Genomic DNA, 11,701 nt, shown 5'->3' with positions numbered 1-11,701 from the left:
TCTGTGGGTTTGTTTTCCATTACAGTCATCATGTTTATCCTCAAATAGTCTTACATCACACTTTCTTAAAAGGCATTTTTACTGTGTATAGAAATTTCGTATGGTAGTTATTTCTTCTGCACAGAAACAATTCTTATTGTCCTTCTAATTGACAAGTGGCATTTGGTAAATTACCTTTGTCCATGGAAAATAATCAATAAACAACCTACAATGGGAATAGAAAAGAGGTTTTTTTGATCCAAACTGAGGACTATAGCCCAGGAGACAGCTTCTCAGATTACTCTGAGGAACTGCTCTAGAGAAGCATGGTTTTGAGCACAGTTTTATATCTTGTTATAACAAGGAACATCAAACAAGTCAGGAATACACTCCTTCAACGTTTCAAAGAAACAAAAACAGATCAGCACATACACAACTCAGTATGGCCTTGTCACCTGGGAAGAAAGTCTTATGATCAAAGGAGTACTAGCATTGGCATCCCTGGAAGGGAGGCCTTTAATCTTTATCTTTAAAATGGACATTCCTTACTTCTGGTCAATGTGCCTTTTTCTTTAATAATTAAAGCAGATGTACAATGCATATTTGGCCACAAACAGGCTGTTTTGGTTAGCCTGAAGTTCAAGTTAAATTATATATAAGCCAGAATGACTTCCCCATACCTTAAGAAGTGAACATTTCTTCCGTCACTTTTCTTTTCAGGTCTTTGTAAAATACCTAAAAGGAATTGAATACATCTGTGTATACAGAGTGAAATATTTCTGTAATAGGGGCGGGGTAGGCACTAGCTATAGCAGCCTCCCTCAGCCGTTGGTCAGCACCGCAGTGGGCCCCTTCCCCTCTTTTATAAAAGGAGCCGGAATCCGGACTGAGGGATGATGGATTTTTTTGAGATACCAGTCTGCCTTATTCTGGGTCTGCTGGCTTTCCGATTAAAGTTATCCCTTGCTCCAAAAGTTCGTCTCCCAATTGATTGGCCTGTCGTGAGGCGAGCAGAACGAGCGTGGGCTCGGTGACATTTCTTGTAAAAAGTATTACTCACTGGGTTAGACACAATCACTGATTATAAAGGCAGGAGAAATATTTTCTGAGGTAACCAGAGACACCAGCATTGTCCACCTGTTCATCAGTGTCCCACATCCCTATTGCACTTAACGTGGTGCCCGTGTCTGTAGGCTCTGCTCTTGTTCCTGATTCTAAATGCTGAGGCCCACACAACAAACCCAAGTGCTTCGCGCTACGCTGTGTATATTTGATAACAAATACTATTTATTAGCTTCCAGCTATGGAGGTCTGAGCGACATTAGTATATGGTGTGTGCATTTGATTTTTCTGGTGAGCATTCCCTATGTAAAGAAGCCCCAAATAATATGTTTCTGAACATTTTTGTGATGTGTTACAGACTACACTCACCGGAAATATGGGTGCGTCTCCTTTAAGAGGAAACAACGCTCCGCCTAATCCTCAAACTAAACGATGCAATTTCTAGGCTCCGCTAGCTAGGTGGCTCCGCCTTTGACCTGGAGGTGGCGCGGAAGTCCCACTCCATCGTTGGTGCTGTGGGAACTACATTACCTAGGAGTCCTGGCCACTCTGGGCCAATGAAGGCCCAGTAAAGGGGCGTTTCCGTTCGTACGGAGGACGCCGGGGCGGGACTTCCTTTTCCGTTGTTGGGCGGACATTTTCTTTGCTTTCGGATTAGTCCACCGAGTCAATCTCCGGAACGCGGCGTCACACCCGAGGTGACAGGACAGGGAAAACGCGAGAGGCGTTGTCTGCGCTAAACAGAGACGGACCTGAGGATCGGCAGTGGCACGGTTCAGGTGACCCGGCCGCCGGAGCCTGGGACCTCGCACCTGTCGCTCTCCAGTTACTCCCCTCCCCCTCGCCCTCCCCGATCCTCAGGTGCCGATGGCGGCCGCCCTGCTGACGGACCCGGCGCAGGTGGGTGCTGCACCCCTGGATTGTTCCCCCGACCTCCATCTCTGAATCCTGAAGCCTCGAATGAGGGACGCCTCAGGTCCCTGCAGCTCAGGATCATGTGTCCAGACAGTGGGGGCTCTCTTGGTCGGGTCCCATTTCTGACAGCCAACATGATGGGATGTGGAAAGATGTTACAGGCGAGGGGCCAGCATGTGCAGAGGCTTGGAGGTGCGACACAGCCGGAGCATTTGGGAAATCTAGGGCTTTTGGTGTCTGAAAAGATCAAGAGTCCGAGCAGCTGTGCCTCAATTCTCAGGGTGATGGGAGCTACGGAAGATTCTGAACAGAGAGGCAATATCTGATGGTTTCAAAAGTATTCCGTAGACTGCCCAGGTGTGTACAGACTTGAGGTGAGGGTGCGGACAGTGGGCCCCAGAAAGGTTGAGACATAGTCCAAGGCAACACAGCTGGACTGAGGCTCAGAGGACAGACGGCCCGAGGTCTGTGGCAGGGCAGGAGTAGAAGATAGGCCTGAGCCCTTGGGCCTCTTTCATGGTTGCTTGTCTCTCATAGTCTCCCTCTTACCACAGGTTCCCCTGATCTCAGTAGTAATTATGGGCTTTATACAGGTGAGGGAAGGATGTCCAGGCTCTCATCGATTCCACCCCCACCCATGAGGGCTTCAGGATTGTGGTGTCATAGAACACTTTACTTTTTTAAAAATAAATTTATTTATTTTTGGCTGCGTTGGGTCTTCGTTACTGTGCGCGGGCTTTCTCTAGTTGCGGTGAGCTGGGGCTACTCTTGGTTGTGGTGTGCAGGCTTCTCACTGCAGTGGCTTCTCGTTGCAGAGCACAGGCTCTAGGCATGCGGGCTTCAGTAGTTGTGGCGCACGGGCTCAGTAGTTGTGGCTCACGGGCTCTAGAGCCCAGGCTCAGTAGTTGTGGTGCGTGGGCTTAGTTGCTCTGCGGCATGTGGGATCTTCCCGGACCAGGGCTCAGACCCATGTCCCCTGCATTGGTAGGCGGATTCTTAACCACTGCACCACCAGGGAAGTCCCGAACACTTTACTTGTACTCTCCCAGCTCTTGTGTCTGAGGACCCTGGAGAAACCCCAAGCCCAGGGTTCTGGGTCTAGACCAGGGGTTACATGCAAGGGTTCCTGTTTTCTGGTGACCACTGGAATAAGGTGTGGAAGTTTGTTCCAGGAACAGGAACCAGCGTGTGCAAATACTTGAAGGAGAGATTGAGATGGGAGTTTTCAAGAAACTACAGGTCTCCACCATATCTGGTAGCAATCAAGAGCAGGTGGGCAGGAGTCAGGCCTGAAATGGACAGCTGACAAGCGAGAACTCTGTTCTGAGGGTGGTGTAGCCATGGCGGGTGTGGAGCAGAGGAGGGAGGTAATCTGATCCAGGTTTTAACAGCCTCTTTCTGGATGCCAAGTGGAGAACAGACTGTGTGTGGTGACGGAAGAGGGAATTAGGATAGAGACAAGGAGACCGGGGAGGAGACTGCTTCAGTATTCCAGGTGAGTGGTAAAGGATGGCCCAGAGGGCTGGCTCTGTAGATGGGAAAAGTGACTGGGTCATATTTTCTGATGTGTGAAAGAGACAGCCCCAAGATGTTAGGCCTTATCAGTCAGAAGGGTAGAAGCTCCATCAGCTGAGATGGGCAAATTAGCGGTAGAAGTAACTCTGCATGGGTATCAGGAGTTTATTTGTGGCCATGTGAAGAGTCTGAGATGTTCCAGAAAACACTGAGTGGAGGTGTCAAGTGAGCTGCTGGACACAGGGCTGAAGTCCTGTGGAGGGGCTCAGGATGGAGAACATCCAAAAAGCAGAAGATGGTGTGTACCTAGGTCTACAAGGGAGAATCTACACATCACAACGGCATTGCAGTTAATGAGCCAGGAAGGTGATGGTGGAGGCCAACAACTGGGTGGGGAGCCAAGAGTTGTGAGATTGAGAGTGATCCAAAAGACTGGTGTGCATGTGGCAAAGGAGTATGAACTGATGGCCCTTGGTCCCTGGTGTTGGGGACTTATGGGAGAAAGATGAGCCCAACTTTGGTTGTCTGGTAAGCATGGTCTTACCAACTCCAGGAGAACTGGCTGGAAGGACGTGGGTGGGGATGCGGTGCGGCCCCACATGCCAGCCCCAGAGCTTAGATGGCACCTTTCTGCCCACCTGCCTGTTGTTGGTGTGGGTGGACACCGTGATCAAAGGGACCTTAAGGAGAGAGCAGACATATGTGGCACCTGGCCCTGGTATTTCCAATGAGTTGATGACCTAGGTCGGAAGGAATGCTGAAGGGAGCTCTGTGGGGGCAAGATGGGGGTCCTTAGGAGAGAGACTACTCACAGACTCGGCTCTCCCCATTGTGGCAGGGGAAAGTGAACTTTGAGGACGTGTTCGTGTACTTCTCCCAGGAGGAGTGGGGGCTCCTTGATGAGGCTCAGAGGCTCCTGTACCGCGAAGTGATGCTGGAGAACTTTGCCCTTATGGCCTCACTGGGTAAGGCCCTCACATCCCCTGCAGTGTCCTGGACTGGGCTCTCCCCCTTCCCTGTTTCTTCTATCAGAGCCGTAGGCATTACCTCCCTCCCCCTTTCCCTAGGGTAGGTGCTGTGGATGCCAGGTGTGAGCTTTGTGCACTAGCACCTCTGACTTCTGAGCAGTCCCAGTACCTGCTGCCTTGAAGGCTTACATGGATGGATGCAGGCATGAAGCGTCCTGCTGTCACCCAGTGGATCATCTCCAGTTTGTTCTCTCCCTTACTGGGTGCATCTGTCCAGATCCATGCCATCCCTGTGCCCCAGGTTCTACCCCCTTCCTCTTGCTGACATTTCTAGTAGCCTGCCTGTGTCAGGAATTGCAAGGACCAGTATGGTCACTACTTGTTGGGACCGCTAGGCTATTCCTGCAAGACACTTCTTCAGAGTTATTTTTATAGTATTTAGTTGTCTTCTCTGAGGGGTGGGTCACCCAGACCAGTGCTGGCCATTTACCTGTCTTTTCCTTAGGATATGCATCTTCCATGTTCCATGGGATTGCCCCACTGGAGCTGGACAGTGAGCCCTGGCTATCTGAGTGGGCCAACATGACTCCAGCCATGACCAGAGAGGCTCAGGGTGGGGGTGGCCCTGGTGGGTCAGAGCTGGGGAAAGGTGTGATGTCGGGCTGGGTTCTAATCATTCCCCAACCTCTCTGTGCCCACAGTTGTTTGAGTGCCAAGACCAATGGCCACACTTCATTCTTATCTTTACTTTCCCATTTACATACTTATCTTTTATGTTCTGACTTTTAGCCTTTGACTGTTCCCCACCTCTGCCCACATCTCAGCTGTTCCTCTCCACTGCTTTCCAAAACTGGCTTATATGCTTAATGTGTCATGAAATGTGCACATACCTCAAATAATTCTTAAATACCACCTAGTCTATTTGATTGTAGCTATTCAGGGAACACACCCTTCTGTACATCACCCTAGCAGCCAAGGCCTTGCTAAAATCCATTTGTGGATGACTTCATTAGACACCCTGTTCTTCCTAGGCTGTTCCCCACATTTGTGTCCTCTTCCCATCAAGGCCACTTCCATCCTGTGACCTTTAGATGCCAACTACTTCATAGCAGCCCTTTACTCAACTTGAGCTCTGGCCTCTTGTCTGATAGCAGACCTTCATGTTAGTTCTGATAGATACACATTTGTAATGAGACTGCCCCTTCCCACCAGTGTCAATGTGTCCTTCACCAGCATTTGTCTGCTTTCAGGTTGTTCGCATGGAATGGAGGAGGAGGAGATACCTTTTGAGCAGAGCGTTTCTGTAAAAGGAGTGTCACAGGTCACGATTCCTAAGACGATTCCGTCTTCCCAGAAGGCCCACCCCTGTGAGACATGTGGCCCGATCTTGAAAGATGTTTTGTACTTGGCTGAGCACCAGGAAACACACCCTGGGCAAAAACCATACATGTGTGTGGCATGTGGGAAACAACTCTGTTTCAGTGCAAACCTTCACCACCAGAAGCAGCACAGTGGAGAGAAACACTGCAGAAGGGATGAGGGTAGGGCCTTTCTTGTGAACAGCTGCTCTGTCCAACCATTGGACATGCCCTTTACCACAGGGGAGGGTTGTAAGGACTTCCCAACTAGCTCAAGCATATTCCAGCACCATGCTCCTCTTAGTAAGTGGAAGCCACAAAGTAACACCAAGTGTGCAGAGGCCTTTCACAGTGGACAAAGGCATTACAAGTGCAATGAATGTGGGAAAGCCTTCAGCCGCAAAGACTCACTTGTTCAGCACCAGAGAGTCCACACTGGAGAAAGGCCTTATGAGTGCAGTGAGTGTGGGAAAACCTTCAGCCGCAAACCCATACTTGCGCAGCACCAGAGGATCCACACTGGAGAAATGCCTTACGAGTGTGGCATATGTGGGAAAGTTTTTAACCATAGCTCTAACCTTATTGTACACCAGAGAGTCCATACTGGAGCAAGGCCTTACAAATGCAGTGAATGTGGGAAAGCCTACAGTCACAAATCCACACTTGTTCAGCATGAGAGTATCCATACTGGAGAAAGGCCTTATGAGTGCAGCGAATGTGGGAAATACTTTGGTCACAAATACAGACTCATTAAGCACTGGAGTGTTCATACTGGGACAAGGCCTTATGAGTGCATTGCATGTGGGAAGTTCTTCAGCCAAAGTTCCGACCTTATTGCACACCAGAGAGTTCACAATGGCGAAAAGCCATATGTGTGCAGTGAGTGTGGAAAAGCCTTTAGCCACAAACATGTGCTTGTTCAGCACCATAGAATCCACACTGGAGAAAGACCGTATAAGTGCAGTGAGTGTGGGAAGGCCTTCAGGCAAAGAGCTTCCCTCATCAGACATTGGAAAGTTCATGCTGGAGAAAGGCCTTAGGATAGCAAGGAATATGCCATAGTGGGTGACACCAGAGAGAAGCTCTGAGAGTAGCCTATGTGAGTAGCCATCAGCTGGAAGATGAGTCTCATACATTTGAACTCCCACCCTGAGGAGATGCTTCTGTGTGCCAGCTATATGGGAAGGTTTCTGGAGAAATATTGCACTTCGTAACATGCCTTTGTTCACTGTGAGAGGCCTCTGCACACTTGCCAGAAGTATATCACTGCCAGTGTCTCTGAAAGAATCCATATGTCTGTGCAACAGCAGGGTGCCACATTGTGTGTAAGTCACCCCAGAGTGCTTTGATGGGCAAGATCTCTGCTCTTCCTCCCTTCCTTGGAGGGAATCATTGGTAGCCTGAGCCCATTGAAGATCCTCACTCCTTCCTGCCCCCCTACTGGTTAAGCGTGGATGTGACCCAATTTTGGCCAGAAGAACGTAAGCTTTGTTCTGCTGGCTGCTTGCAGAGATTTCCATTTTTCAGACTTTATTGGTCTCATGTGGCACTCGTGATGGATTTGTCCAGCCCCCAAGTCACCTAACTTGGGAATTTTCTGACTCATATTCTTCTGGGTTTGCAACAAATACCTTAGTTTTTAACTACGTTGAATCCTGGGGATTCTGTTCACTTTGTGGGTTGAGTTGAGAACAGAATTGGGCTCTGCCAGCCTGAAAGAATGAACAGCTTGTGTGAGAGGTCCAACTGTTGTGTCTCAGTGGTATTTGCAGAATGGTGAAGAAAGAACAGCTCTTATTCTAGTTTCAGCCTAATTTGCATTGCTACTCAAGGCCTCCTAGGAAAGAATACCAATCTTTGCAGGCCTAATCGTGTGTCCTGTATGCCAAGATGATTTGTGTGACCAGGGTCTTCTTGAGCAATGGGCATTCGTCATGACAACTTCTGATGTGCCTGGGAGCAGCATGAATTGGGTCCCTTGTTCCCAGGGAATGCTTCATATTCCCCAGCCCTCTTTAGGAGAGTTTGATTCCCTGGGACCTACCAGCATCCCTGAAATCTATTATTTGGTAGGCAGATGTCACTGTCCCCTAAAAGGACATCTGATAAATAGGAAGTTGGGAGACTATAGCCAACTATAGGGAATATAACTCTTCTAAAGGCATACCCACAAATGTTTCTATCACTGTGACTTTGGTATGAGGGTTTATGGAACTTCTCAGGACTCATATTTGTGTCTCATAATCTTACGGCTACAGTTACAGTCTGAGCAATCTAAACATTTTCTGCAATTAATTGCACATATTTATAGTGTATAATTTGATACATTTCGATACATGTTTTCACCTTTGAAACAAAGTTTCCTGATTCCTTTTATAATATCTCTCGCCCTCACCCATTCCCAGGCAACCACTCATCTTGCTTTCTGTCATTATAGATCTGTTTGGATTTCCTAGAATTTTAAATGTGTGTGTGTATAGAATAATTTAAAAGGTACTAGTATATATATGGCTTTTCAAACTATGCATAATTATGTTGTGATTTATCAGTGTTCTGTGTATCAGTAATTCATTCTTTTTCATCCATACTTTTGCTTAAAGTATTCCACTTTAGAGAAACAGTTCCAAAGCAAGTGACCCAGGAGAGAACTCACAGGAATGAAGCCACAGTATCTGTGGCTCATAACCTTCACCTGGAAGTGATGTGCCATCGTTTCTGACTTACTCTGTGGGTAACACAGACTAATCCTGGTTCAGGGTGGAAGGGGACTCACTTCACAACAGTGAAAATACAAAGAGGTAGGGATTTGTGGGAGCATTTCTTGAATACTGGTGACCACAATCATAGTTGTTTTTCTTTCTTTTACCTTTTTAGTCTTTTAATGAGGAATCATGTTGACTGATTTCAAAAGTTAAACCAACCTTGCATTTCTGAGGTAAACCCTATTTGGTCATAATGTACTACTCTTTTATGCATTGTTGAATTTTATATGCTGGTTTTCTTTTTTTTTTTTTTAAGATTTTTGCATCTATGCTCATGAGGGATGTTAGTCTCTAATCTTTTTAATGCATGAGTTTGGTTGCTGTCAGTGTAATGCTGGCTTTACATAATAAGTTGGTTAAGTGTCCCCTGCTCTTCAATTTTCTGGAAGAGTTTGTGAAGAATTGACATTATTTCTTTCTTAATTGTTTGGTGAAATTCACTGGTGAAGTATTTGGGCCTGGAGTCTATTTTGTGGGAAGGTTTCTAACTATAAATTTAATTTCCATAGTGAACATAGGTTTATAGAATTTATCTTTTTTTTTCCCCCTACAGTGAGCTTTGGTGATTTGTATCTTTCTCCAAGAGTTTGTTTATTTAAGTAGTCAAATTTTTCAAGCTATCCTTTCATTATTTTAGTACGTGTAGAATCTGTAGTGATGCCACCTCTCTTATTCCCGACACTGGTAATGTCTATATTTCTCTTTTTTTCTTCATCAGTAGTTTATCAGCTTTATTGATCTTCTGAATGCACTTGATTTCACTGATTTTTCTGTTTTTTCCTGTTCCTTTTTTTCCCCCCCATTTTGACTTTTACCATTGCCTTTTGCTTTTATTGTATTTCATTTCTGTTCTTCTCCTACTTTTTAACATAGATCCTGAGATCCTTCATTTGAAACTTTTGGGTTTTTTCCTAACATAGGTGCTAAATTCTAAAAGTCACTGTGTAACAACTGCTTTAGTTGCCTCCCACAAAACTTTATATGTTGTATTTTCATTTTAATTACATTTAAAATCTTTTCTGGTTTCCTTTTAAATTTCTTCTTTGACACATTGTTCTTTTTAGAAGTGTGTTATTTGGGATTTTCCTTATCTTTTTGGTAATTGATTTCTAATTCATTGCAGTCAGAGTATATACTTTATGACTTGAATTATTTACATTTATTGATATTTTCTTTATGACCCAGAATATGGGTTATCTTGTATTTCATGTTAGCTTAAAATAAATGTATATTGTGTTCTTGTTTGATGGAGAGTTCTACAAATGTCAACTCGGTTAAGACAGTTGACAATGTCTAAGTTTTCTATATCCTTACTGGTGGTGGGTGGGGGGTGGTATTCTGTCAATTATTTGAATAAGGTTGTTGACATCTCTGAATATAAAAATGGATTTGCCTATTTCTCTATCAGGTTTAGTTCTATCAGGTTTTGCTTTGTATATTTTGAAGTCTTTTTATTAGGTGAATAAACATTTCCTACTGTTATGTCCACTTAATGAGTAGACCTCTTTTATCATTAAGAAAGGGTGCTCTTTATCTATAGGAATATTCTTTGCTGTAAAATCTATCTTGTCAGATACTGTTAACGTTGTGTAGTTTTGATTGAACACTCAATTTTGCCTTTTTGGGTACTGAAAATACTTGCATTTCAGTAGATATTCTTGGTATTGTTTAAGTTCCTTGGAAGCAATATGATCTTTTGGGATCTTGATTCCAAATATTTTTAGGTTGAATTACTGCAGCATTCATTTTAAGGCTAATTTCTCTCCTCCTACTGAGACACAGTCATTCTGTATTCTCTACCTCATGCTTCATAAGGATTCCCATTTAAACTGGTTAGAACAGGTGTTATTCCATTCTCTGCATTAGCCTTGGAAATTGTTTCATTGAATCCTTTTGGGTATTTCTTTACCCAGCTCTGGTTATTTCCTGCCTGCATGTACAGATTAGTACATGAGGATGTACTAATGTACATGAGGTCATACTTGAGGATGACCCTCTCTATGTTTCTGAAGTTTTCTCTCTCCTGTACTGTGCTCTATTGGATTCCAGACACCTTCGCAGGCCCAGATTCTAAATTTTGTCTGAACTCAGGGTGACTTTTGGGGTCTGACTGGACACAGCATTTTTGTATTAGGGCCTGGGAATTTCTTTTCATAGTAAGCTGGGACAGCCACGTGGCTCACATCGTTTGTCCTCTTTCATAGGTCACTGTTATTTGCTTGATGTCCAGTGTATTAAGAATCAGTTTCATGTATGTTATAAATTTTTTTCAAGAAAATCTATGAATTCCCCCTAAAGCAGACAGTTTGAATAAATTAGTAGAATTGATAATGCCTCCAAACCACATCAGAAAAAAAAAGAGAAATCACACATTTACAAATATGAGCAAGGAAAGAAGGAATAGCACTAGATGTCTTTGAAACATAATGGGTAATATGTGATTATTTTATTTCATTTTATTTTTTGGCTGCGCCATGCAGCATACAGAATCTCAGTTCCCTGACCGGGAATTGAACCCGTGCCCCCTGCATTGGAAGTGTGGAGTCTTAACCCTTGGACCACCAGGAAAGTCCCTGTGTGATTATTTTATTTTATATTATTTTATTTTATTTTATTTTTATTATTATTTTTGTGGCACGTGGACCCTTTACTGTTGTGGCCTCTCCCACCGTGGAGCACAGGCCCTGGACGCACAGGCCCAGCGGCCACGGCCCACGGACCCAGCCGCTCTGTGGCATGTGGGATCCTCCTGGACCGGGGCACGAACCCACGTCCCCTGCATCGGCAGGCAGACTCCCAACCACTGCGCCACCAGGGAAGCCCCCTGTGTAACTATTTTAAATGACTCTTTCCCAATAAATGGAAATGTGGGGGACAAAAATTCATTGAAAGATACCAACTGACCACGTTCCCTCAAGAAGAAATAGATAATCTTAAAAATCCTTTGTTCATTAAAGACATTTAATTAGTATTTCCAAATTACTAGTAATGATAATCTACGTTTAAATGTAAGAAGCCCTCTCACTTAAAATTTAAAGCCAAGGTGGTTTCACTAACAAATCCTACCAAATATTTAATGAATAATTAAGATTCCATCAGACTCTTCCAAAAAATAAGTAATAACATATGGGGGCACTTCCCA

The 11,701-nt window shown here is 44.9% G+C and overlaps 1 protein-coding gene across 1 annotated transcript; it reads left to right on the top strand.

The window, feature by feature from the left end:
* The first annotated feature begins 1,683 nt into the window (after positions 1-1,683).
* Positions 1,684-9,974, top strand: LOC307178306 (zinc finger protein 772-like). Its single transcript, XM_079906368.1, has 3 exons — positions 1,684-1,941; positions 4,310-4,436; positions 5,690-9,974. Exons 1-3 carry the CDS (start codon positions 1,909-1,911, stop codon positions 6,835-6,837), a joined length of 1,308 nt encoding a protein of 435 aa, XP_079762494.1. The 5' UTR covers positions 1,684-1,908; the 3' UTR covers positions 6,838-9,974.
* The last annotated feature ends 1,727 nt before the right edge of the window (positions 9,975-11,701 follow it).

Source organism: Stenella coeruleoalba (genome assembly GCF_951394435.1).
Source record: "Stenella coeruleoalba genome assembly, chromosome: 20".
Classification (NCBI taxonomy): Eukaryota; Metazoa; Chordata; class Mammalia; order Artiodactyla; family Delphinidae; genus Stenella; species Stenella coeruleoalba.
The sequence above is the reverse complement of the archived record's forward strand: the minus strand, read 5'-3'. Positions and strand labels throughout refer to the sequence as shown.